The 26,822-nt window shown below is 52.4% G+C and overlaps 5 protein-coding genes across 6 annotated transcripts; 3 read left to right on the top strand and 2 right to left on the bottom strand.

Moving 5' to 3' along the window:
* The first annotated feature begins 29 nt into the window (after positions 1-29).
* LOC117652811 (60S ribosomal protein L7) lies at positions 30-2,532 on the top strand. The gene is made up of 6 exons (XM_034397929.1): positions 30-166; positions 662-779; positions 869-1,044; positions 1,121-1,368; positions 1,449-1,546; positions 2,390-2,532. The coding sequence occupies exons 1-6, from the start codon at positions 156-158 to the stop codon at positions 2,498-2,500; spliced, it is 762 nt and encodes a 253-aa protein (XP_034253820.1). The 5' UTR covers positions 30-155; the 3' UTR covers positions 2,501-2,532.
* A 361-nt stretch (positions 2,533-2,893) lies between these two features.
* LOC117652834 (stress-associated endoplasmic reticulum protein 2) lies at positions 2,894-4,261 on the top strand. The gene is made up of 3 exons (XM_034397991.1): positions 2,894-3,141; positions 3,812-3,884; positions 3,965-4,261. Exons 1-3 carry the CDS (start codon positions 3,058-3,060, stop codon positions 4,009-4,011), a joined length of 204 nt encoding a protein of 67 aa, XP_034253882.1. The 5' UTR covers positions 2,894-3,057; the 3' UTR covers positions 4,012-4,261.
* Positions 4,262-5,368: 1,107 nt separating this feature from the next.
* On the bottom strand, positions 5,369-7,999 carry LOC117652799 (graves disease carrier protein homolog). 2 transcript variants are annotated; one of them, XR_004588181.1, is made up of 8 exons: positions 7,602-7,999; positions 7,357-7,449; positions 7,128-7,261; positions 6,836-7,033; positions 6,601-6,757; positions 6,381-6,522; positions 6,076-6,302; positions 5,369-5,968 (listed from the first exon to the last, which is right to left on the bottom strand). XR_004588181.1 is itself a non-coding variant. In XM_034397912.1 (7 exons), the coding sequence occupies exons 1-7, from the start codon at positions 7,657-7,659 to the stop codon at positions 6,134-6,136; spliced, it is 951 nt and encodes a 316-aa protein (XP_034253803.1). In that variant the 5' UTR covers positions 7,660-7,999; the 3' UTR covers positions 5,369-6,133. The 2 variants fall into 2 exon arrangements, 1 of the variants encoding a protein (XP_034253803.1); XM_034397912.1 differs by having other exon boundaries at positions 5,369-6,302.
* Positions 8,000-8,213: 214 nt separating this feature from the next.
* On the top strand, positions 8,214-9,769 carry LOC117652814. Its single transcript, XM_034397944.1, has 4 exons — positions 8,214-8,424; positions 8,567-8,745; positions 8,846-9,028; positions 9,122-9,769. Exons 1-4 carry the CDS (start codon positions 8,328-8,330, stop codon positions 9,359-9,361), a joined length of 699 nt encoding a protein of 232 aa, XP_034253835.1. The 5' UTR covers positions 8,214-8,327; the 3' UTR covers positions 9,362-9,769.
* Positions 9,618-20,699, bottom strand: LOC117652787 (dual 3',5'-cyclic-AMP and -GMP phosphodiesterase 11-like). Its single transcript, XM_034397886.1, has 19 exons — positions 20,383-20,699; positions 17,155-17,494; positions 15,244-15,694; positions 14,754-15,146; positions 14,567-14,674; positions 14,324-14,473; positions 14,041-14,249; positions 13,888-13,951; positions 13,672-13,806; positions 13,498-13,598; positions 13,309-13,408; positions 13,125-13,211; positions 12,882-13,049; positions 12,693-12,802; positions 12,426-12,614; positions 12,208-12,349; positions 12,048-12,122; positions 11,884-11,967; positions 9,618-11,771 (listed from the first exon to the last, which is right to left on the bottom strand). The coding sequence occupies exons 1-19, from the start codon at positions 20,555-20,557 to the stop codon at positions 11,643-11,645; spliced, it is 3,210 nt and encodes a 1,069-aa protein (XP_034253777.1). The 5' UTR covers positions 20,558-20,699; the 3' UTR covers positions 9,618-11,642.
* Between the last annotated feature and the right edge of the window lie 6,123 nt (positions 20,700-26,822).

Raw genomic sequence — 26,822 nt, 5'->3', positions numbered from 1 at the left:
ACTTTTCGTTTGGCTTCTAAATAGTTTTAACGGTTTGGATTCATAGGTCGCAGCCATGACGTAGAAGAAGAAGAAGAGGACAAAGAACGCACCGCCATGTTTCTCGTTGATCCCTCCTCAGTCGCCTTCCGGTTCCTTTCAAGTTCGTGATCAGGATGGCGGACACGTAAGTGTTGTATTTGTCTTGTATTTATCTAAATCCATCAGGGTAAATACGTTTTGAATCCGAAATTCGCGTTATCTGTCGAAATTTTAGCACTTTCCCCCGATCAATTTTCACTACCCGTTCAAATACGGCTGCTGTAGGCTTCTGTGTTTACTCTTTTCTCGGCATGGACGGTGTTCCTACTTCATTATTCCTCTGTTTATGTGCTGTTTTGGTACTCATTTCGGAATTTTTAGTATCAGCGTTCTCGTTTTTCACCCTAATTTAGTAGTGGCTCTAGGTTAGTTTCTTCCCTACGAGTAGTACTATTTCTGTCAATAGTTGGCGGATCAGGTTATGTGCCGGCATCCATGCGTGCCTAACCTAGTATTATTGTGGCCGTTTGTTTGTGCGAGCTGATGCATCGCGCTTGTGCGAGTGACTCTTGTTGCCAGGTAGCCCGTCTGGGTTTGGACTTGTGTGTACTGACTCTCTCCTCTTTCTTGACTGTTGCAGAGCTAAGAAAACCAAGGCCCCTCAGGTCAAGGGCCTGCCCGCAGTCCCCGAGACCGTCTTGAAGCGCAGGAAGCGCCGCGATGAGGCCGTCCTCGCCCGCGCCAAGACCGCTTTGGCCGTAAGTGTTCAGACCTATCATCGCAGTGTACCTGTCTGCCCGTGCTGGATTGTTGTGGTCCTGAAAGCAGTCCTTGTTTGTTGTTGTAGAACCGTGCCAACCGCATTGCTACCAGGAGGGTGATCTTCAAGCGCGCTGAGCTTTACCAGAGGGAGTACATTCGCATGGAACGTGACGAGATCCGTTGCCACCGACGGGCCGTCAAGAAGGGGAACTACTATGTGCCCTCTGAAGCGAAGATGGCATTTGTTATTAGGATCCGTGGGTACGTGTTGTCAATGACACTTTTGGACAAGTCTTGTGGCAGTGGGTCACCTCTCATTCCAATTTTGCTGTTTCAGTATCAACAAAGTTGCCCCCAAGGTCAGGAAGGTTCTTCAGCTCTTCCGCTTGAGGCAGATCAACAACGGAGTCTTCATCAAGCTTAACAAGGCTACCGTGAATATGTTGAGAATCTGTGAACCCTACGTCACCTGGGGCTACCCTAACTTGAAGAGTGTGAGGGAGCTTGTCTACAAGCGTGGTTTCGGCAAGGTTAATGGACAGCGTATCCCCATTACCTCCAACGAGATTATTGAGGGAACCCTGAGTAAGTCTTGTCTCGTCGTGGGACTCTTCTAAGGGATTCACTCAACGTTGCTATTTCCAATCTTCATTGTCTGCTTCCAGAATCCAAGGATATCCTCTGCACAGAAGATGTTATCCATGAAATTTTCACTGTTGGCAAGAACTTCAAGTATGCCTCTAACTTCCTGTGGCCATTCAAGGTAGGGTGTAAATGAATATTTTTGTTTAGTTTCCAACAAAACTATGGCATCAAATGTGTACTATTCTGATGCTTTCCATGTTGTTGGACATTATCTGACAACTGATATGCAATGTTTGTGATGAATTACTTACTTGTTGTTGGTTGTCTTACAATATAGTGTGTAGTAGGTGCATGCCTTTCTTTTATCAGCAGGACCTATTTTATAGGGCTCTGTTATTCTCTGGGTTTTTAAAACAAGCATCTTAACTGTTCACTGTTCTCTTTTTAATATCCATGATTTGCCCTGTCTATGAATTTAATGTGGTCACCCAATGAGGTAAACTGAATTGGTAATATGGGTATCAGATGCAGGATACTTTCAAAGCTCTTAATTTTTGTATAAATTGGTTGGCAAGGTTCATCACCCAACCTTCTCAGCTCTGGAAGCGACAGGACCTTGTCAAAGGGTCAGTTATCAGATGGAAGTTTGCTTGTTGTACATCATACCTGTCAGATTAGTAAGAGAAGAGCTGACATGCTCTGAAGGGGCAGTAAGCAAAAAATGTCAAACCTGGGAAGAACCAATCATGATGGATGAGGTCTATAAATTGTCTATATACACCCATGTGTTCTTGGTTAAAATGAAGTTCTGCCTGGGCTTACAAGCTCAATCTATGTATTTACTGTACTTTGGTTTCTTCTTGGTCTAAGATGCATTGCTGATGAAATTTTGTTTTGAACTGTGCTGCTAAATAAGTTACAGGTTGTAGCCCCAAGATATTGGGCTACATTTCAGAGTTTCACTGGTTCAATTGTGCATGAGTTACATCTTCCTAATTGTGGCTTACTTTGTTTCTTTCAGTTGAACACTCCCACTGGCGGCTGGAGAAGGAAGAACAACCATTACGTTGAGGGTGGTGACTTCGGCAACAGGGAAGACAAGATCAATGAACTGCTGAGGCGAATGGTGTAAACATTATCAAATAAAATTTGCTCTAAAAGTCATGGAGCGTTGTTAATTTCATCCCTGTATTGATCACTAGAAAAACCGAACACATTACATTTTCCTTGCCACTCATCTGCCATGGTGGCCTTGCCATATATGTAACTGCAGTTTGGCGACTGATATCGTGATTGTTCATCGTTGGTGCGAGCTCAACTGCATCTTTCACATTGAGGACTGACGGAGGGACGAAAGGCGTTTGAGGGCGTTCCCTCGGTGCTGTGGGGTTCCGAAGGGTGGGGAGCCGGGGAGTTTGAATCTGCCGCGGCATCGCACTGCCCCCTCTTTGTGCCGTGCGCCAAACGACCTCTCATGCGTGCCGTTCCTCGCTTTGTGGAAGGCAGTGGACACGTAGCCGCGCCGCGACAGCCGACGCAGCAGCCCCACGACGTGCGCCGTCGCCGTCTCCGGTCAGCCCAACCAGGCCGCCTCAGCGTCAACAAGCCCCGCTGGCATAACGTCAACAGCCGCAAGACACCTCCATCGTCTTCTGTAACTTGTAACAAGACACATCTTTCGATACAAAAATGGCCCCTAAGCAGCGAATGAGGATCGCCAACGAGAAGGCTTCCAAGAATGTGGCTCTTCGCGGCAACGTACCAAAATCATCGGTAAGTGACCCGTGGACCGCCACCGTCTGGTGAGGTTGTCATGTTTTCTCCAGAGGTATGTCTCGTGGCATACTTACGTTGACGCAATCTTCCTATCATTCGTTTGCAAGATTTTCTGTATTCTGTGATAATGAAAAATTTTGGGGCTCATTCATTTACAATGACTGATTTAGAGGTTCATCCCCATCCAACTGATAAGTTTTGTATATTTTACAAATTTCTCCATTCCTCTCTAATATGCTCTCAAGTTGCATCAAAACTCTGTCTTCATTAGTTGTCAACAAAGCTGCAATAAGTTTACATACTTCCCGTTTCTTTTGTAGCATATGGGTTAATCGTAGGACACGAAGTAGCTGTTCCGATCTCTTCTCAAGTATGAAGTTGAGGATGAATGCTATGAATAACAGACCACTATTGTGACAATGCCATTTTCCAAAGCTTTAGAATGTCAAAAGCCACTTTTTTAAATGCTCGCATGTAGCAGGCTGTTCACAGCCCCAAATCAGTAAATGTGGCCTCCATGTTAGTGTGGAGATTCTGTGTCGCTCCATTTTTTCTCTAAATATATTTCATGCCTTGTTAATTTAATGTCATTTTTCCTTTCTGCTTGAACTATTGTCATTAAGTATTTATGTCTCATTCCTTTTGTTTTCTCCTTCTATTGGGGCAGAAACCTCAAGATGACAAATATCCTGTCGGCCCCTGGCTCCTTGCTCTCTTTATTTTTGTTGTCTGTGGCTCAGGTATGATATTAACCATTCTTTGACTTCTGAACAATTAACTCCTCAATCTGTTGTTGATAATTTAAACCGTTCATTTTCAGCCATCTTCCAAATAATTCAGAGCATCAGAGCAGCATCTGCCATTTAATTTTTATGTTACCATCTTGATTATTATTTTCAATCTAAATGAATTGTTTTATTGACTGATGCATATTTATATGCCACAATGTGGCAAACTTGTACATACAGACTCATGATAATGTACAGCAAGGGTATGGAGATTTAAATTATATTCCTGAAATGACCATTCCAATCAAGCTATAGAAATTAAATTATTCCAAGCACTATCTGTATTTGATGAATGGGCTTTAAAAATAAAACTGATGATTTTGGTGTAATTCCTAATGTTAAGTTTTTTCTCTTATTCCAAAAAAAGAAACAGATGTGGATCAGTGGGCGAGCCTTAAAAGATCAGAACAAAACATATCCTATATCAAAGGCGTGACCGATTTCTTCACCGTCCTGCGAGATCGTTGCCCCAGGACTGTAGGCAACCAAATATACAGAGTCACTGGCCTGACCTCAAACACACAGCCATCGAAACGAGCTTTACAGAGAGCGCCACATCGGATGTGAACACCCGCGCAATCTTACAAGGGGCTAAAAACAGACACGCTCGAAAGCGGCGCACTGCGGTGTGGGTTGCCCACCTTCCAGGCGCCCAGTTGCGTCCGAACATTGGCGGCGTGAAGGTAGCCCACCCATTCGACACGTTACAGCGCCGTGGTACGAAATAAGTGTCACCTTGGCTGCCTGCCCGAGAAGTAAGTGGGTTCAAATCCCAGGCGGGTCCATCTTTTCCTCCAATTAACTTCTGCAATCCAAAGTCTGAGCGTGACGTACCAAAGGGGTGGTCTACCTTCCCGGCGCTGTGCAACAAAAGGGATAAAGAAATTAGAGGGAAATAATTTCCATAATTATTTCCGACCGATGCCTTTACCCTGTCAGCCTGCCAGCCATACCAAGGTCGGTCGATGGGTTCTACTCCTCAGTGAGATTGGTGAGATTACGTTTTCCTCAGTTTAATTCTCAAGCCCTCTGTGTGTGTCGGTGGCTCACGGCGCAGAGGCAGCGGCCGCCACGAATGCGGACCTGGATTCGCGTACCAGGGACGTACCATGGCCCTTCCCAAGACAACCGCTACCTCTGAACTCTGAGCAACATGTTTGTGCTACTGAGTTGGAGAGGATCGGGGCTCTGAGCCTCCTAGCTACCTGAGTGTGACTCATCCAAACTTAGGCTGATGTTTGACTAAGTTTGAGAAGTAATGTAAAACTTATAGCACTGGAATTTTTGGGCCAGAAATTTTATAGAGCTAAATCGGAGTATATTGTGCTGGAGCATACCCTAATGACTTCTACCATATCAAGGACCATTTTTGAGATATTTCCTCCTGGGCTAAAAAAACATTGTTTTGCACAACAAAAAGCATCTTGCTCTAGCAATTTGTGTAAAAAAAAAAAGATTTATTTTGGTTTGGTCCCAGAGTTGAGTAAAATCGCAACAGAGTTAAAAACATTTTTAAAATAAACCTCTATGAGACAAGGGTGGCCTTTCTCCCATGATACCACCACCAACAAATAGCACCCCTCGAACAATAACAATGGTGCTAAGAATTATTATGGTGCTTACAAATTAAATAACAACAGAAGCATGCTGCAACCTGTGCTGCTATAAGAACGCAGCTTCAAATAAAACAATTTAAATATAAATACTTAATGCAGTGAGAAATGTTAAGGCTAATTTTGGTACATTCCATTGATAATGTTTCAGTCTTAATGAAGTAAAAACATAGGGACTAAGTATGAACATACTCAAATAAGATAAATAAGAATAATAATAATAACAAAATAAATTAAAAAACTAAAGCTAACAACAATAGTTTAAGAAAGCAAATAGGACATTATTCTTAAAAAGAATCTGAGATTCTTTGATGTATTTGAAGTCTTAAAGTCTGTTTACAATTGTATATGATCTCATTCTTTGCAGATATGTCACTACCTCTGCCAATATGCTGCCTTAGTGTTGTGTCATGGGTATGAGTCCTGCAATCAAAATTCTTAATCTGAGCAAGTGTGAATGCACCCCATATTCTTATGCACTTACGGCCATAATGGACTGACCAAAGTAACGACTTGTTTCAAAAACTCACATAAAATTGGTGTTTTTCCTGAATAGTTAGAAAAAAATACAAATTGTTTCTTTTTCTTTTATACCCCAGTATCTAACCCAAGGAGCTGTTTTACCATCTCATTGGTGGAAAATGACACTGCACACATGGGACATACTCGATAGAAATTTATACTCATGCCCCTGTAGAGGCCTCGGACAATTCCGTTCTCCTGGTAGGTCATTTTTAATGTAGACAACATACCAGTCCTGCAAGGAAAGGAAGACAAATTGGGTTGAAATGAGCAAAACAGAAATGGGTGCACAAGAACAGCAGGATTCACATACGCAAATTTGCTTGTTTCTGGAGTCATCATGGCCAGTTGCATGCGCCGCCGTGTTACATCAAGAGGGTAAGAAAAGGTTTGAGCAATTGCACCAGCGACACCACCACATGCTAGCTTAGCTGGAATGGATAGGACTAAACCACCTGAAACAGTCAAAATATATCTTAAAGTTTAGAGGAAAAAATTCTAAATGGACCACTGTTTGCTAATTGCTGATTTACCTGTATTTTGTTCACACACATTGCACGTGTACATGGGAAAATATTGCATGCACATATTTTTCAATTGTTCAAAAAAATAAAAATTGCACCCAGCTTGTGGAAATATTCCACATAGAGTAGGCACAAAGCCCCGATACAATGCTAACACTCCTCCTTCCTGCAAGCATAAAACAGAAGGTGAAAATTTAATTTGAAAGAAGGTTCAAAATTATATTCTGCAGAGCTGATGACTTACGTTACGGACAATAGTTACACCTGCATGAACAATCCCCTTGTACTTGTGCTCTCCTTTGACTTGGAAAGATAGTCGAGCTCGAATAGTGTCCAGAGGATATGTCATTGCCACTGCAGTGACACCAGCCAGAGCCCCTGATCCAAAATTTGTTAGGAAAGAACCCAACCACGTAGAAGTTTCGCACATACTGGAGAAGGTCTGCAAGATAATTACAAATTAAAAACAGTCAACAAGTAATGAAAAGAGAAAGAAGATAACAATTAGAAGGTTGTTAGTGGTATCAAAAACTTACTCTTTTGTAGGTGCTATATGCTGTAAACTGTATTGCAGCATAGGGAAATATCCGAACCATTTGAGCACCATTGCCCTTATACAAAGCAAAAATATTCTCATTCTTAACTATGGCTTTTAAGCCAGACCAGACACCTTAAAATAGAAAGAATTAAGAAAAACGAATTAAGAAAAAATAACACAGGAGTGTCTCACAAGTCGCTTTTGAATTTGAGACAAATACTGCCTACCAAGGTTTTTGTAATGATTGTTGTGTGCCTGAAACAGAATCTTCATTCGATCAAGTGGTGCTACTGTTGTTTTAGAACACATTCCTGCAACTCCTGTTTGCCCAGAAAGAAAGCAGTTATCAGTACTAAAGTTGAGTGTGCAAAATTCACTATGAGATGATGACACGAACAATTGTGAACTATCAACATTCATCACTGCAATATAGCAGAAATATACACAACCATCATTTCACAGTATTACTTACCTCCACTCAATAATGTCTTTAACTTTTCTGTGGTTTGATCACTGAACATGGTCGTCATGTTTGCTGATACAATCTTAAACTCTACAAAAACTGAAATCAAGGGTCAAATACGTGGCACCTGCTCCAGAGGGCGAGAGGAATCAGCTGTAACTTTCTCCAGGACAGGTGTCAGTGTCTGGAGAAAGCTAGATGCAGATGGGACGCGCCTTCGGCCTTCGCGCGTAGAACGAACATACGAAAATGCCAATGTCATCCTACTGGTAAAGGATTGAACCTCATTTAAGATTCATCCCAGGTACCGGTGGAGTTTGGAATCTGAACCACAGGCTGACGTACATCTAGTATTTAATTTTTTACGGTCCAAAATGCAGCTTCTTGAGTTGACAGCTGATTGTTTATTTATATATGCGCCTGAACTTTTCATACCAAGTTTTCAAAACTGCCAACACTACACGTGAAATCGGATCAAATAAAAAACTCTGGGTGAACCGGTGCGTTCAGAAACATTGAATGAATTGACGAGGTAAAGATTTATTCTATTTGACAATTAAGATCCCTGGTGTCTACTTGATTATGTTTAGTTTTGGTCCACATGTTCTAGCACGGGTACCAACTACCACAAGGCACTTCTAATCATGAAAAATATATCGGACGGATGTGATGCGATTGGTACAATAACAAAGTCGTTGATAAATTTATGAACTGTTGTTGTTTCATTTTGTCAACATGGCAGACGCGGCTGACCGTCGAGAAGCACGACGTAGAAGAATATTAGAAAATTCCGAAAATCGTCTGCGAATCATAAGTGGTCTCACTAAAGTTGGTTAGTGGTTACTTCTGGCGCAGAAGGTTATAATTCCATTTTGCATACTTTCTGCCAAAAAATTATCCTGAACTGAATTTTACTCTCATGTCCTTTGAAAGTTTCAATCATTGTTCAATTAATTCAAATCTTATTTTTCAAGATGATTCAGGGGACTTGACCCAGAATATTAAGGACGATGGTCTCACCGCTTTGCCAGTTGAGAAGGAAGCGGATGCTTTTCCAACTAAGAGTGATGTTGCTTCTTATAGCTCTCCACTAAGCTACAATAAAGTTTCCTTTTCTGAAGAGGTAAAACATTTCCAATCTACAAGTGAACTTGTAAGTTTATGATGACCAACTGAAGCGCAACTCAGTTGCTGACTTGCTATTTTTTATTGTTGTGTTTTTTCTGACTGTTCTAATATTACATATTTGTTAGGATAATCATCTAACAGAACCTGTGATACCTCCAATGTCCAAATCCATTGGGGCTTCCCTATCCCAACCTCAGTTGCCAAAGTCAATTGTTTCTACATTGTTGGAGACGCGACTGTACCTGGTTGGTCTAGCTATAATAGTGCGATTACTTTTGTCGTCTAACCATGGCTACTTGTTTGGAGATGTAAGTGTTAACTATATAGTATCTGCAAGGATCCATGTTTTCATATCTGACCTGTTGTTTTAATCATTTTTTAAAAAATTCTTTTTTTTTCAGTCAATATTTGTGCCACTATTCACTACTCAGTTTGTAAGATATTTTGGAATTGCCCCTTATGCCAACAGCAATAGTGGTGGCATGATTAATGCAGCTCTTATGCTATCTGGCATGTCGTCTCGGCAAATTAACTTATTAATCAAAACCTTGGGATTCATGAAGGTTTTTCTCACTGACTTTTACATTTACTTCTTCACTTTTATGATGGTGCATGTTTTACTTGAAATTTCTGTGAATTGATGAAGGCCTGACATGTTTTTGCATTTTAGGTGCTTTGTTGTCTTCCCCTTTGATGTAATGATGTAATTTCTTGTCCCATTCGCAAATGCCTTTGTATAGCATTTAATCAAACAAATTTTGATACTGTGTAATTTATATAGTATTTTTATAAAGACATGGTTTTTACTGTGAATAATTATGTGATCAATGGAAACGAGCTTTTTCTGAACAGTTGTGGTATGTACAGGGATGAAAAAATACAGACAGTAGTTGGAAATTCAAGTTATTTAGTCAATTTAATATTGTCTTCTTATGTAAAATGAGAATGAGAAAATTCTGCAAATGAAGCTATAACTGCATTTATTACAAAGGTGCTTCTTGCCTAATTAATTATAATTTGACATATTAAATAGTAATTGTCGAAATTTATTTGACTGGGCCTTTTGTTCCTTGAGAAGCTATGCTTCAATTTGACGGAAATACTACACTTGTAAACTTTGAGTCAGTGGTTTGCCCACTTACTGTACACCTGAATTGCCCACAACATACATGAAAATACTCTTTCTTCAAAATCTCCATATGCAATACTGATTTACATAAAAATTTCTTTTGATAAATGTGTTACACACTTACTTGCATTTCGTACATATTATACAATCACAGAATGAAATGAAAAAGAACGCTAATAAGGTTGTATGTAACTCAGAAGCGCAGCACAGACTATAGAACAGAAGACATTCTGTTCTGACCTGTTTGTTACAGCCAATTTCTGTGCTGAAAGAAGGGCTACAGCCAGATGACAACATTGCTTTGTGAACAAGCCTTATTAACAAATTTAATCACTTCTAAGACATTAAGAAATGTATTACAAGGACACTCCTGAGTCACACCTGAAGTGTATTTCTATACACATTAAATCTGGTTAAAACTAATTTTTGAATGAAAGTGAAATACTAGAGCATGACCTATCCATAATTTAACACAAACACACCCAGACACAGAATGTAAAGAAGCAACACTCCCTTAAAAACCATTATAAAGTTTGTTTGCCAATTTAAGAATAGGACGCAACCTGTTCGACAATGCAGATAGATTAGGTGGCCAATGTCCATCTCACGCTTTCTTGTTTCTAGCGGCTCACTCCTCTAGTCCATTGCATTGTAGAGCGGGCCTCAAATTTCACTTACGTCACAGTTAATTAAGTGTAGTTCCAGTATGTCACTGCTAGCAGCAAATAAGAGCATCACAATTAACCACAGATTTAACGTACATGTGACTTGAGGTACCAACCAACACAAGCAAAATGTCATATTATCACAGACATTATCTAAGATCAAGTAGGTAAAAAGCTTTTAAAAATCACAGTATAATTGATTCTAATTATACAGAAATAAATATATACACAACAATGAAGGCAATGGCTTGAGATGAATTGGCTATGACACACCAAATAGATGAACATAGCCCTGTGAAAATCTACACATCTTTAACCATTTAAAAAATATATATGAAAATTTTTACAAATATACAAGGCAAGGTGGCAAAATTATCATTTTTTTGCCCAAACCATTCATTGGTATTATATTGGTAACACAAACTCCAGGGATAGGATGGATCCAGCAACACAGCAACAGTTGGTTATGGTTCCAACGGTACCAATTCCAATTGAACTTTGCAATATAAAACAAATATAAAAAATAAAAGTAACAGACAGGTCTATGGCTCTAAAACTGCATAAATAAAGTGTGCTTATAAAGCATTATAAGTGCCAGATATCCTCAAAGTAATCCTTAAAGTATAGTTTGTACTCTCCAATTTCTTTGTTTATTTAAAATAAACGCCTATTTTACAACTAAGATTAATCTAAAAAAATATATTTACAATTATGATAAAACTATTATTTGGTCTCTGACAAAAGAATACATTCGTCCATGGTTCACAGTGTTCCCTTTCAGTGTGATAGCTGTTGCTAAAATTTTATTTACTTTACGTTCTTAGGCAGATAATTTCTTACACTAACAAATTTTAAGCCGCAGTAGTCCAAATATATTTAAGCACAAGCCTTTGGAAATTTCTACAATTCTCAATGAACATAAATGTCAAAGATGTAAACTGATGGAAAAACAAATCACTGATAAGGACATTGTTAACATTTGGTGATATTGCTTTGCTGACTATGAGAGTACAACAGATTCAAAAGTAAAGCAAAACACAAAATAACAACTAGATTGTTTGGATGTAGTCTTGCTCCTCATACAGTCTCCTGTATCTGTGAGTAGGCACAGTCCTGCAGTCTTTTTGATCACTCATCTTGTTCATCTTCCTTCAACTCTTCAGGGTTTTCTTCAGCTGCCGTTTGAAGCCACATTTGCTTGTTATGCCGAACACCCTCGCAGAGTGGCTCTAATTTATCAGAGAGAACAGCGAAAGACTGAAAATTTAAATGATGCAAGGTAAGTGTGAGCGGTAATTAGCGTGGCATAGAAAATGAGAGTTGGCCGGAACTAACTAACTCATCTGTATCTGCGTCATGCACATCTTACCTCATAAATTGGCAGGCATATTGAATCAATAAAACCAACTTGCATTAATGGAAGCTGATCTTCTTTTTCTCTGTTCATTATGTCCTAAAATAAAATGCATTGGTTTTAAAAAGTGAAAATATGGACATTTATTACACTTTTAGATTTGAAAAAAGGGAGCTTACAATAGGAGTGATGTGAAGTTCTTTCCGTTCAATGTCACCCTGTTCAAAAAATTCACTAGTGACCAGTTCTGCAACCTGGAAGGATTGTAAGTTTAAATACCGGTACTTTGTGCTCCTACTGTACATTCTTCTCAAGATTTCAATGTTCAGTTAAACTTACTCTCTTTTCCACTTCCCATGGCTTGGTGATTGCAGCTAAATCACAAACTGTCATTGTCATGCCACGCAACAACTCTCTGTGGTCTTCCCTTGACCAATTGTAAGTTGAGGTTCTGACTAAATTAAAAAAGGCTCCTCTTTTTCTGGGAAATTCAAAAACGCTCATAAATATCTAGGGGTAACACCTTTTAACTTTCTTCACAAGATATTTAAATATACCTGAAGTAAACTGCCAGATCAGTAGACAAGATTGCATCTTCAAGCACTTTGATGACACGAGAATATTCATCAGGAGACAAATTTCCTAGGATCTGATTACCCTGACTGTTGAGAATCATTATACACTGGTCAAAATGGTGGTGTTCCATGGTGGATGTAGAATACAACTGAGCTAACGGTGAAGAAGCTCTGAAATAAAATACGTTTGTCAATACAATAGAGAAACCTATGAAATGAAAAGTACCTGTGTCACAAATATTTAATTACTTTATTTGGAAAGAATTATTTGTCCCTCTATGGTCAAGGTCATGACAAAGGCATGCTATGATGAGAGCCAAACATTCAATGTCTCCAAATATTTTCCACCATTGTGTTGCCTGCAAGAAAATTTATTAATTAAATATTAGATTTCTCTTAGTTTAGGGGAGATTAAAAAACTTGAATAAAGTAGCTTACTGTTATGATAGCAAACATCATCTGAGCAACATTAAATGCGTGCCTCCAATTATGGTATGTAACATTTCGATAATTCTTCTTGACACTGAGAAGCCACCGACATAGAACTTCATAATCAATATGAAATCTATTGACAAAGTCCAGATCAAGGAACATTCTCAAACATGCCTGGAAAAAATGAATGAAAGAAACATTAGGGAAATGATTTAAGGGCTCCTACTCCAGTTAAGTTCAGGGACTCACTTTGAGTGTTTCGTCTTGTGTCATATTAATATCATCAAATTTAAAATCATGAAGTTGAAACTTTTGTGCAGAAGGTACCACTTGGCGCTAAATAAAAAGGTTCATTACCATTAATTTGTAGCCCAAATAACAAAACAAACATGATTTAGGGCAACAATTTTTTTTAAAATGTGGTTGAACCTACTTGTAATCTTTTGGCATCGTCCAAGGATGCTGATGCATGGTAGCTGAGAACATCCAAAGTGACACTTTGTTTTGCCATAGCAATTATGGCTTTCTCATACCTGAAATGAAACAAAACATGAGAGCATTTATAACTGTTTTCAGGTTTGATGCTGTATCGTCATGAAATCATACAGTAAGTCATACATACATGTGTGTGTTGTGAATGCCCATACCACAGAAAATAGCAAAAGCTTCCACAAAGTTTTCGTCATTTTTGGTAAAAGGTAGGTCATTAAATTTGTTGATGAGCTACAAATAAAGAAAAAAGAATTTGTAAATTCTATTTTATGCAGAACTTTATGGGGGTTTGTCTTCAAATTACCTGAATTACTCCAATTATTTGCCCAGAAGAATTTTTGATAGCCATACAAAGAATACTTTTGTGCTTAAAGCCTATTCCTTCATCTACTGATGGGTCAAATCTCTCATCTTCATAGGCATTAGGAATGTTCACAGTCTAAAGGGGAAATCACAGATTTGATTAAATTGTCTCAGTTAATATACACTGTTCATAACCATGGACTTAGATATTATTTACCTCTCCAGTTGTTGCTACATATCCAGTTATACCCACATTGATTGGAAATCTGCTTTCAAATGGGCTGGATTCAAAAAGATCACACCTCAGTTCAAAAATTGGGTATGACAAACATCTATAGAACTAACAACACAAATAAATGCTGGTACTAACCTTGTACGAGGGTCATTTTCATCTCTGGTGAGATCATTGGCTTCAAAATCAAAAACACGAGAAAAACTACCCTTAGACGCTTGATGTACAAGAAGGACTTGTACTCTTTGACACTGAATTAAAGATTGTGTATGAGTCAATATACGGTAAACCATATGTTCTATGGTGCTTTGTTCCTCAAAAATCATACGTGCCAAATCAAGGAGAACCTGAAAGTAATTTAATGTGAGATTTTGTCGTTAAAGTAACAATGTGGTTCATAAAATGAACGGGAAAAACCTACTTGATTCCGTTTTACTTCTAGTTGGCTTTTTTCATATAGCTGTGCGTTTCTCAAACCAATGCCACAAAATTGCAAATAGCTGGAGAAGACCTTTTCGTCATTTTGAGTAAAACAAGAAATTTTCCCTCTCTCCATTTCTTTGTTGATTACCTAAAATAAAAGATTATATTTTTTCTTTAAATATTAATTTTTGAAAATTTTGAACTTTTTATTTTTAAGATGAAACAACAAAAGAACACTTACCTGTGCAACTCCTATGACATCTCCATTTGTATCTTTAATTGGCATACAGAGTAGAGCCCGAGTTGTGTAGCCAGTGCTAGCATCAATTTCTCGATTAAATCTTTCATCCTGGCAAAAAACGTAATACATCAGTTCAGCATAGGGACAGGGCAAGTATTCCACTTGTTACACGTCTGCTTCGACAAACCTTGTAAGCATCAGGAATGTTGACGGGCTCTCCGCTCTCGGCCACGAAGCCGACGATGCCCATCCCCCAGGAAATGCGGATCTCCTCCTTCTTCTCCATCTCCTCGAGGGTGGACCGCGAACAGACGTCGAACAGCTTGGACACGAGCATGCGCGGCCTGGTGGGCGTCGCGGACGGCGTCGCGGACGACGTCGTGGACGCTGCGGTGGAGACCGAGGACGCGGAGGAGGAGGAGGATGGCGACGCACTGCCATCCGTGCAGTTGCCGCCTCCCCTGCCGGCGGCCTGGACCAGGAACAGCGAGCCGCGGTCCGCGCGCAGCAGCATCGACACGTTCTGGAGGATCTTGTGACACAGCGATCGCACGTCCAGCTCGTTGCAGATGTCCTTCACCTGCGGAAGGCAGCAGAAGGCAGCAAACGTCAGTGGGGAAGTCGCTGGGCAGTGCCCTCGGCAGTGCCGCCACCACCGCCACCCCAATACCACTCACCAGCTCGAAGATGAGCTCCTTCTCGTCCAGGTGGCGCAGCTCGTTCCTGGACATGCGCTGCGGACGGCCGTGGCCGTGACACGACAGCAGCGGTGTGCCTGGCGCCGCGCCGCCGTCGCCGCCGAGGCTCTCGGGGTGGCCGACGCACACGGACAGGAACGTGGGCGTGCCGTCGATGGTGTTGACGATGGGCTTGAGCAGGCCGCCGCGCTCGAACTCGTGCGCCGAGATCTTGCGCACGGGCGTCGTGGCGCCTGAGCCGCTCCGGGACGGCGGCTGCGGCGCGCCCACCCCCGAGGCCCCGGCCACGCCCCCCGCGACGCCGGCGGGGCCGTGTCCCCCTGGAGGGCCGGGGTGCGTCGGCGACACGAGCGGGCCGAGCAGCTCGGCGCCCGCGCCGGGCGTGGCATGCGACACCAGCCACGCGTCCACCACCTGCCGCGTCGCCTTCCTGGGGAACAAGAACAAGGGCACGGTTCAGTTCGATTTGCCCTCTGTTGACTCAAACACCGCCCGAAAAAGCGGCCCGCGCCCCAGCCGGGCCGGCCGGCGCCCCGCGCGCCCCGCCCACTGGTGCCGGGTGCCCACTGGCCGCTGGCCGTTACATCACGGCGTCGGCAACTCGGCGTCACCGTCACGCCGCGTCACGCTGTGCACGGCCACGGCACGGCCACGGCACGGCGTCAGCACGGAGAAAGCAGACCGGCCGGCCGGGCCGCCAGAGACCGCCATAGGCCGCCACCCCACACCCCGCATTCAGCTCGGAGCAGCGCGTCAGCGCGGCCTGCACCTTCCGTCTGCCAGTCTGGCCCCTTGCAGCTACTTGCAGCAGATGCCAAGGCAGATGCACCGTTGCCATTGGCTGCCTTTCAGCAGCCGTGGCCATCGTGTTTGATAACGGCTGCGCACTGCAAGGCCTGCCGGGCCATGCCGGGCGGCCCTCGGGGCGGCTAGGGGCGGCCTGCCTGCACTGCAGACGCTGCGCTGCGCTGCACCGGCCGCTGCGGTTGCGCCTTGCCGCCTTGCGCCCCAGAGGTGCAGACTGCGACTGCAGCAGAGGCTGCCACTAACCTTCGCCGTGATAAAGCCCGCCGCCCCCGCAGTGTCTCAGTGTCTCGAGGCGCAGCGGTGCCCTGCCGTGCCTAGTGGCCGTGCCTAGTGGCCGTGCCGTGGCGCCGGCCTGGTTGCGCAACCGCGACCACACACATCTTTAAATCTGGTGCGGGGCTGCGGCAGGCTGCGGAGCGCGCTTTCGAGTCCCAGTCCCCGCAGTGCGGTGGCGGCCTGGCGGCGCGGTGGCGGCGGTGGATGTGGGTCAAAGATGCCACTCCACTCGGAGATCGCGCAGGGCGCAGTCATGGCGCAGTCACGGCGCAGCACTGCGACGTACGCGGTACGCGCCGCCAAATGGCTGAAGCAGCACGCGCCCACTTCAAAGGGGCCGCGACGCGACGCGACGCGATACGGCAGTACTATCAAATTGCTGTCAAGGTTGGCCTGATGCGCAGCACCGCGCAGCACGCAGCCCCGGCGCGGCGCCGTGCCGTCCGCCCCGTCCGCCCCGACGGACGCAGGGAGAAGGGGAGGGGCGTTGGAAGCTCTCCAAACGATCATAACCCCCGATGTGGCCAACTTGAGACGCATTTATTTTGGCCCGACCAGGCCGTCTAGTGTCTAGCGTCTATCTAATCCACCCCGCGTGCGCCGCGGGCCCAAGGTCTGCTGGCGGTCGACTGACTTTGCATCCGCGAGGCGGGCCGGCCCGGTGCCTCAAATTGTCAGCGGCCACCAAACTGAACAGCCGCTCTGTCGCAGTCGTGGAGGGTCCCCGTTGGGGTGTGCGTGGGACGGCGACGAAACGCCTGTTCGGAGTCAGTCGGCTAGACCTGGTAAACTGAGAGTGGTGCTCACCTGAGGAAGTAGTCGTGCACGAAGTCGGGATGCTCGTCCAGCCACGCCTCCATGCGTGCGCACTCCGAGTCGTAGTGGGGTTGCGGCGACGACGGCGGGTTGGCCGTGCGGGGCGCCATGGCGGGGGCGGACGAGGGCAGCGTCAGGGGCGCAAGCTGGGGTCCGAGGCCGGCCGAGCCGAGGCCGGTGAGGCTCTGCAGCGAGCCGCTCTTGCAGCCCTTGGACCCCGCGCACCCCTTAGACGCCGCGCCCAGGCCGGAAGGGGGCGCCACGCCGCTGGGCGACGGGACCGTCTCAGCCGTCATCCTCAGCTCCTCCAGGCTCCTCAGGGTGTGGAGTCCTGCAACACAAGGCACACGTCCGTCAGCAGGGTGCATCGACCGCGGGACCGCAGGCAGGCTGCAATATTAAGGCCGGAAACCGGCCGGGCCAGCCGGCGGCCGGCGAAACCGACCTCATCAAAGATGAAAACGCAATCTCCGGCTGTTCCGCGGTTCGCTAACATGCCGCCGCGCCGCTGCACTCCCGCCGGCCATACGGCCACACGCGGAGCAGAGCGGCGCGTAGCGGCGCGCGGGCCACAAAACAGTGCGCCGCCACTGCCGCTGCGCTTTCGAGTTTCTCCGACTACGACTCGTTTGATTATTAAAATACTCGCCAAAACTCGCCGTCCGATCCGATCCGCACTTTCACCTCCTCAACTTTCGCACAGTACAGAGGCCGGGGGGCCGGGGCCGGCCGCTGCGTGTCGCGGCGTGCAGCGAGCCTGTCATTGCGCTCGGCGCTCGACCTGCCGCCCACGCAGCCCGACAGCCCGGCGCGGGGACGCGAGATGCAAGCCCCTTGGCGCACGGCGCACGCTTACTCGACCACTTGGCCGGGCCGGCCGCCGCTCCGCGCCGCGCGCCGTCCCACCCGCCTGCTCGTCGTCGGCGCGGCGCAGCGCGGCGCGTGGATGCTGCAACAGGTGGCTTCCCCGCCGGCCCGGCCCGGCCCGGCCCGGCCAGTCGGGCTTATCAGAGCCCTCGTCAGAGCCGCGGCTGCCCGCGCACGCTAATTCCCCGCGACTGGCGGCCGCGGCGGGGCGGGGCGGCGGGGCGGGGCGGGCTTCCCTGGCGGCCGGCTGGCCGTATGGAGCGGGGCCCTGGCCGGCCGGCCCGGCCGGCTCAGACTGGCCGAAACACGCCGCCGTGGCGCCAGCCTGTTTGTACACATGGCAAAGTGTTTGGCGGAAAATTACGCCCCGCCACGCCCCGCCCGGTCACCATGTACTCGTGATGATGGGTATCGCAAACTCCACGACGACGGCGTCGATGGCGTGGACGGCGTGGTCGGCGTGGTCGGCGTGCGTCACGTCCGAGACGACCAGACACGTGGGCATGCGTGACGGCGTGACGGCCGGGCTGGCGCCGTGCTCGGGGCGAGGAGGGCGTGGCGGGCGTGGCCGAGTGGCGCCAAAGCCGCCCGCGAAACGTACGCCGTCCAGCCATCCCGGCCGGCATGGGCAGCATGGGCAGCTTGGGCGGCGGGGCATGGGCGTTATCGATATAAAAGGTAACAGGAGAGCAGATAGCCGCGTAACGAGGTGCGGCGCTGCCACGGCGGTGTGGCCGAGGGAGGGGAGGGTCGCATTTTCAAAGAGCCTCTCAGTTTTCCTTGGCGATTATCCGCGCGAGAGGAGCGCGCCGACGCCGTCATCAAGTGGGCCGCGGGAGAGCTGCGCGCCTCACTCCGCCCCGCCTGGCCCCGCCTGGCCCCGCCTCGGCCGGCTGTCTTTGGCTTTCGACCTTCTCTCGAGTTTGTCCTCGGAGTCACCCAGCCGTCCCCTTCCGAGTTATTAAATCATCCTTGGGATCACAAGGCTCGCTCTATCATCGTGATAAACGTGACGTCATCTCCCCGGCTCCGCGTGGCTCCGCGCGGCGCCGCCGCCCCACTTTCCTTTCCCCCAGGTGGGGGCGTCACGTGTCCTCCCACCCGCATTCATTAGCGAGCACGCGACATCCCCCTCCCCTCCTTCTTTTCATTTCTTCGGTCCATCTACCGCAACCTACTTCCGGGTGAAGTGCTGGGCCCGGCTGGGCGCAGCTCGCCACTGCCAACCTGGAGCCCTGAAAGCCTAGATGGGGCGGCACGGCGGCACGGCGGGCGTCCACCGCGCACCCCGCGGCATGGCGGCGCCCTGCCTCGCGCCCTGCTGCCAGCTGCTGCCCTCGCGGGCTCACGGCGGCGTGGCTTTCAAAACGCAGGACGGCGGCCCCGTTCACAACGCTCTGGCGCGCACCGTGCGTATGTTGGCATCGCACTCCGCCCCTCCCTGGCCCCGCGGTGCCCCGCGGTGTCACCGCGCGGTCATCGGCCAGCGGAAGGGAAGGGCGGGGAAGGGAGGGGAGAGGCGGGGCAGCAGGGACAAAAGGCGCGCGGCAAGCGCGGCACACCTAGCTTGTCTACGCCCGGCCGGCCCTGCCCGGCCCGGCATGTGTTTAGTTTCCCCCGCTTCCGGTCCTTGCCGCTTTGTGTCCGTGCTTGCCGTGCTTTGCGTCCGTGTGGGTGAGTGTGGTGCGTGCGTGTGTGTTTGTTACCGTACGCGGCCAGAAAGGGCCGAGTCAGCCCGCGCTGCAATGGCAGGGATTTGTTACCCGCTAGATCTTCTTCGCACTGCACTGCAATGCACTGCAATGCACTGCACCAGGACGGCGGCCGACGTGGGAGGGGCGGGAGGGGCAGGCCCGACTCTGCTATTTATACGCGGCGGGCCGCGGGCCGCGGCTGCGACGCGATCCGAGTCAAACAGTCCCTGCAGTGCAGCTGCGGCGTCCGAACGCCACCGCCGTGGTCCTGTTGGCGGTCGCGCGCGCAGAGCCCTGCAAGCCCCACGGCCCCCACGCACTCTTTTATCTCGATTCGAGGCACTCAATACACACCGTAATCTAGTCCGATTTCCCCGTCCGTCCGGCAGGCAGGCAGGCAGGCAGGCAGGCAGGCAGGCGATGCCGGCTGACTCGCCGTCCGGCCGCGCCCCGCGCCTCGCCCTAGGCCTGGCCTGCCCCGGCTACGGCTTCCTGGCCTTCCCGGCCTTCCCGGCAAGCCGCGGCCGCCAAATCACCGCGATGAGATTGCAATCGGCTGCGACAAGTGGCGAGAGCGGCCCTCCGTGAATGAGCCGCCTCCGCTCCGTCCACCCGGTCCACCCCGCACTGCCCTGCATGCGTTATGCGTTGTACGTACGTTTCTTGTGCGGGCAGGAGACGCAGGCCGCGCACGAGGCCATGCAGTGGTAGCGGCTGCAGCGGTTGCAGCGGCAGAGGCTGTGGCTGGCCTGGGTGGGCCTAGTGCCGTGGGCGGCGTGGGCCATGGGCTGCGCCATGGGCTGTCCCATGGAGGGCAGGGTGCTGGGGCTCATGCCATGCCCGTGGCCGTGGCCGTGGACGCCGCAGTGGAGGCCGCCGTGGAGGCCGTGACGGCCTAGCTGCCGCTTGCCAGACTTGCTGCACTTGGACTTGCTCCTCTTGCGGCACGACGACCACCAGCGGCTCAGCTTCTGCACCAGCCGGCCGTGCTGGCCGTGCTGGCCGTGCACGTCGAGCGGCACTCCATGGCCGTAGCGCAGGGGCTGCAGGGGCTGCAGGGGCTGCAGGGGCTGCAGGGGCGGGGGCGGGGCGGGGGCGGCCCAGCCGGGGTGGGGGCCGTGACGGCCTGTTGGGGCCAAGCAGCCATACCCCGGCGTGGGGCACCCCGGCTTGGGGGACCCCGTGGGGGCCACAGTTGAGGCTTTCAGGGGACTCCGGGAGGAGTTGACGGGGAGCCGAGCCGTGGAAAGGCTATCGCGAACGGGAACCTCGCAGCAGCTGGAAGCAACATAAACAGAACATGAGTCCTGGGGGCAGGGAGCAGGAAAGAAGACTTGGAGCACCGCGAGGCGCCGCGTCGTGGCGTCCGGGACTGTCCAGGACTGTTCAGCGCGTCGCCGTGCTGGCCGTGCCGTGCCGGGGGCGGGGCGAGCGGGGCGTAACGCGTGATTCACCTCGAGCCACCCGCCACCCGCCGCGTAGCCGCGTACAACTCGACCGAAACTGTTTACCGAACTGCTTTCTCGGAAGGCGTGTTTGGACTGACGGGCTGAGCAGAAACACATGCCTCGGCCCCGCGCCCCGCCCCGCGCCCGCAGTGGCGTCAAAGGGAAGGAGGGCCCACCAGCCGCGCCAGCCTCGCCAGCCCGACAGGAAGGACGAGCTCCAGCAGCTGCGGGCAGGCCGGGCAGGCCGCGGGGCGCGCTGCATGCTGCATCCTGCGGCCGCCGTTTCCGCCGCCGAGGCCCCGCTGACGTTTTGGCAGTCCCGGGGGCGCCGTGGCCGCGACCGCGGCGTGGCGCTTGGCACCGGCAGGACCTGGCGGACTAGCGCGCCGGCGGGGCGGAAGAAGGGAGGGGCCGACGGCGGCTTTGCAGTACAGCCAGCGTGACCACACCACCGCACTGTCACGCGCCAGCCACGTCACGCCGCGTCAGCGCGTCACACGGCCGCCCGCCACGCCCACCAAACTGTGTCAGATCGCCGTGATAAAAGATCTTCGGGTAAGCCGTGGTGTGTGTCCGCGTTCGCTCTGCTCCGCTCTGCTCCCGTTTCACAACGTCAAAAGCACCATCAATCTCGTGCAGGTGCAAACGCCCCGGTCCGGCCTCGGAAACCTTCGGCACCGTCGGCATGCCGTCGGCACCTGCATCCCGCTTTTTGAGAGTGCAGCTCAGCTAGCCGAGCGGTGCATCGCGTGAGGCGCCGCGCGGCGTGGCGGTGCGCGAAGTGCATAGACAACATAGGGACTAGACGAGAAGCCAGCCTATGCTGCTGTGCTTTTGGCCTGTCCGGTTTATTGCCCTCCTTTGTGGCGTCCGAGGCGAGCAGTCCCGGAGACAGCCAGGGGGGATGAAGCGAGGGTGGCGGGGATTTTTATGACCGGTGTACGTGGTGTACTTCGGGAGGCTCCGAAGAGCTCGGCTCGCCTTCGGCTCGCCTATCCGCTCGTGCTCTCCGGGACTCCGAGCCAGCCCCGAGCGGCGCACAGCTGGCGGCGGGGCGAGCCGCCTCCTCACCGGTTGTAAAAATCCCCGCCACCCTCGCTTCACCCCCTTTGGCCGTCTCCGGATCTCGAGCGTTTTCGGACGCCACAGGGGGGGCAATAAAAATCCGTCTTTTTATTGCCATTTCTTGTCTAGTCCCTATGTTGTCTATGGCGAAGTGTAAGGTGCGTTGGCCCTGGCCGCCGCCCTGGCCAGTCCAGGACTCTGGCGGGCAGGCCCAGGGGCCAGGCCGCGCCGCGCCGCGCCACGCCACGCCGGACCACATTCCTGTCCACGCCGTGGCGTGGCGTGCCGTGCCGTGCCATTCCATTCCACGCCGTGCCGGTCCAATCCCATCCGACCCAATCCCAATCCCCACTTCCTTATCGCCGCGCCATCTGCCAGCGCGTAGTTCTCTCCCTTTTTTGCCGCCTTATCGCCTCGTTTGCTTTGCTTTTTCAGAGTCGTGAAACGCAAAGACTCGCCTAGAATCCATACACACAAACACGTGGACGCACGTCGGTGGTGCGGCGCGGGGCGCGGGGCTCCACCCACCGGGCTGGCCTTTCCTGCCGCCGACCCACAGCGACGTCACCGCCAGCCCCGCGGCCCGGCCAGCCGATTTCGAACAGTCGCCCTATCTCTCTCGCACGCAAGGGGCGTCGCATGTGAGTGCGAGAGAGACAGAGCGACGCTGCTCGGAATCAGCCTGCAGCACCGCGCGTGAGGCGGTCTCGATAACCCCGCTGGGAAGCGCGCTTTGTATCGCCGACGAGGAAAAACACCTCCCCCGAAACGAACGACTCGACTCGACGCGGAGAAAAACACAGGAGTCGCAGAAAAGCGCGGCGGGTCGGACTCCCGGCCGGCCGGCCGGTCAGCCTCAACACGGTGCGAGTCCAAGTCCCGGGGCGCGGGGCGTCGCGGGGCGTCGCGTGGCGTCGCGGGGCGTCGCGGGGCCCGGTGGCTTGTTAGACTGGCAATGACGTGCCGCCACACTGGCGCCAAGCGGCCCGCGGCGGCGCCACGCCTGGAGCCGGCCACGCCGCCCTGCACGTCCATTCCGAACGCCGCTCTGCCTCTCTCGCCCTCACGGGGCGTTCCGCAGGAGAGCGAGAGAGACAGAGCGAGCAACGCTGCACGGAATTGCTTTACATGCCCAGCGTCCTGGCCGCGCCGCCGCGGTACGGCCTCCGAAGCGGCGAGCGGCGCCAGCGCGACGGAGAGGAGCACAGAGCAGCGGACAGGTTTGGCGGACGCGGCGGGGCGGGGCACTGCCGGGGCAGGGCAGGCCGTCGCGTGGACCGCGTGGACCGGCAGCACCGCGGCACCGCGGCAATGCCCCCAGCGCCTCGCCGCCGCGGCCACAGCGCCACAGCCCAGCGGCCTGGCTGCAGCGCGCGGCAGTGCTGCACACGAGTGCCACACGAAATGATTCGCCCTTCTCCGGTTCCGCGCGGCGCGGGGATTGATTCCGCAGTCCGCGTGGGCGGCGGCTGGCTGCTGGATACAGCTGCTGGCCGTGATGGGCGGCTGGCTAATCAAGCCCGCGGCATTGTGTTACGCCGCGTGTAATTGGCCAGGCAGGCAGGCAGGACGCGCCAAACCGGGGCGGAACCCGCGTCACGGCGACGGCATAGCCCGCCATTGCGGCGGCCTGGTCTGGTACACCACCGCAAACAGGACGTCAGCCAGTCCGCGTCAGCGCAGATAGCCTGCTTGACCTGGAAGCCGCAGCCGGCGCGCGCCCGCACCACAGCGGCGCGGTCGGGTTGCCTACCCAGCACGGGGCTCTGGCTGGCCGCTCGCCGGTGCAGCAGCAGCACCGCGGCGTCGCGGCGTCGCGGCGTCGCGGCCCGTGAGGGCGGTGAGGCGGCCGCCGAGTCTCGGACACCTGTTGCCGTTCAAGAGGGCCAAGAAGCAGGCCGATAGCACGGGATGGCGCTACGCCGCGGCTTCTGCAGGCCATCCCCGCCGTCGGCGCGCACCCCCTCCCCAGCCACTGGCGCATTAACAATGCAAATTGCGAACTTCCTATATCACTTTACCGAGCAGCGGGGCGGGCGCCGCGCGCAGCGTTCCAGTCGGATAATGTATTCATCAAGCCGGTCATCAGGGGCGCGGAGGGCGCGGGGCGACACTGCAGTCATCGACACGGCGACGGCCTCGCTCTCCGCGACGCGGTCCTTCCAAGACGAGTGGCGGGCCTGGCGGGCCTGGCGGACCGGTGCCGCGTCTTTAGTAAACTTTGTTTACCTCCCGAGTGAAGTAGAGCGACACGACACCGGCGGGCGGTGGGCGCGCGATAAGCGGTCGGGGCTGATGGCTGATCCGTGCAAATAGTGCCGTGCAGCGGAAAACAAAACGGATTGCGCGGGAGAAATAAATAACAGCGTGAAGCGGGCCGGACAATGAACCTCGAACCGAGTGGAGGCGAGGCGAGGCGCGGCGCGGCCAGGGCGAGATTGCGCGCTTTTTGCGAGGCAAGGCGGACAACGGCGAAGCCCGGCGCGGCGCCACGGCCGGCCACGGCCAGGGGCCGACGGGACGGGGACGCCGGGACGGGCCCAGCAGTGGAAAGTCACGAAGCTCGCGCGGCCGCCAAGCCGCCAAGCGCTGCGATGTACTTGCCACCGCCTGGGAGCCTCGGCCCTGGCCAGGCTTATCATCATCTCCATTTCGGCGGCCCGGGCGGATCGGTAGAAAGCGATGCCCGCCGTGGCCGACGCCGACGGCCAGGACGCCGCAGTGCGGGGAAGGGCGGCGGCCCGCTGGGGAGGCAGGGCAGGCAGGGCAGGCGATGGCCACAACAGAGCTGCGATAGTGGACGCGTGATAACCAACCGAGCCTCGGCGGCCTGGCCGCCCGCCCCGAGGCCCGCCCGGCCTGCCATGCTTGGCCCCCAGCGGGGTCGTCACAACCCGAGGCCCCGCGCGGCCCCGCCCGGCCCCTCCCCGGGGCTTCCCCACGCTGCAGAGGCCGCCGACGGCGCGGTATGGGTTGGCCAGGACGCATCGGCTGGCCTCCGCAAGGTCGTCGGGGTGGTCGCGACCGCGGCGGCGCCTCCAGGACCTCCAGGGCGGCGGTGGTGATCCGCGCGAACGGGGAACGGGGTCACCGGGCAGGAAATGGAGGCCGCGCACCGCGCACCGCGACGCGAATAGCAAGCAGCCTTTATTATCGACGCCCCGCGAACGTCTCAGCGTCTCAGCTCTCCGGCCGCCAAGTCACCCTCGACGTCCCCGAGGCCGCCCCGCCCTCGCCGGGACACCGGCACTCGACACTCCAACGCCAGGGTAGTAGTACGTATTACGGTGTCGCGCTACTGCCCGGCGTCAGACGCAAAACGAAACACAGTTGCGCAATCGACAATGGGCGGTACGGATCAAACACGGCGCGGCCGCCTCGCTTGCATGACCGCCACTTGACGCGACACTGCCAAAGCGACGAGACGCCGAGCGCGGCGGCGTGGTGGTCGCAGTGCGAGCCGCAGTGCCGCAGTGCCTCAAGGCCGCCCCTCGCACCGGTGCAGCACTGCAGCGCACCGCCCCGATGCAGCGCGACGCAGCCAGGGGGTGCGAGAGGACGCTGCCGAGCCGCGGCGCCCCAGGGAAATTTGGAATCTCTGGAATCCGCGGCGCCGCCCGATGTAACCCCACCGCACCACCCGGCATGGTCCGGGTGCAGCGGAGAAACGAAAGTACACACTGGCGGCAGTGCAGCACAGGAAGTGTACACCCCGAACCTCGCCCCGCCCCGCCCCGCCCCAGGACCTTGCCGCTGTGGCTGCTGCGGAAGCACCACGCACACACACAAACACACTCACACTCACGCCGGCGCGATTAGGGACATTGGCCCCGCCCCACAACACAGAATGGGCCCGCGCGCACCCGCGCGTCGACTGTGCATATGAGTGCGAGAGTGTGCATGAATGTGCGCGCCTCTGTGTGTGTAGGTGTGTGTGCGCGTGTGAGTGTGTGTATATATGTGTGTGTGCGCGTGTGTGTGTCGTGTATGTGTTGCGACGGCCGTATGCCGGGTTACTCAACCACACAGGTGCCAAATGTTGGTCGCGGGCCGCTGACTCAGCTTTTCCCTGCACTTTTTCTTTCTTTTTCCCAGTGGGCTCTGCGCCGCACTGTGCCGACTCGACTCGGCCGCCTCCTCCTCCTCCTTTCTCCCGGGGCGGTAGGGGTGGGACTGGTTTGGGTTGTTAAACCCTGAAAGCTAAACGACCGGGGCAGTGGCGGTGGTGGCGGTGGCGGTACCGTCCCGGCGTCCCAACCAGCCGGTGAAAGGGAGCGGCTCGTTAGTCCCAGGACGCCTCGGTCTCGGTTCCCCCGGTCGGCCGCCGAGATGACGGCGGCCACGTTGGCGACACCGCGGGGGACGCGCTTCGGACGCGCTGCGCGTGGCTGCCCGCTGCACCACCTGTTGCACGTGTACACGTGTGGCACACTGCGCGGGCCGCGGACCGAATAACGTCACAAACCCGTTTCCCGTTTCCGCCGCGCGTCCTCGCGCTGGCGCTGGCAGTGGCCCGGACGCCCACGTCCTCCTTGTGTCCTGGATTTCCTCGCCCGCCTCGCCCGCCGGGAATGCTTCGCTCGAC

This window comes from Thrips palmi, unplaced genomic scaffold (assembly GCF_012932325.1).
Source record: "Thrips palmi isolate BJ-2018 unplaced genomic scaffold, TpBJ-2018v1 HiC_scaffold_10, whole genome shotgun sequence".
NCBI classification, from domain to species: Eukaryota; Metazoa; Arthropoda; class Insecta; order Thysanoptera; family Thripidae; genus Thrips; species Thrips palmi.
Note: the sequence above shows the minus strand (reverse complement) of the source record. Positions and strands in the feature narration are given on the sequence as shown.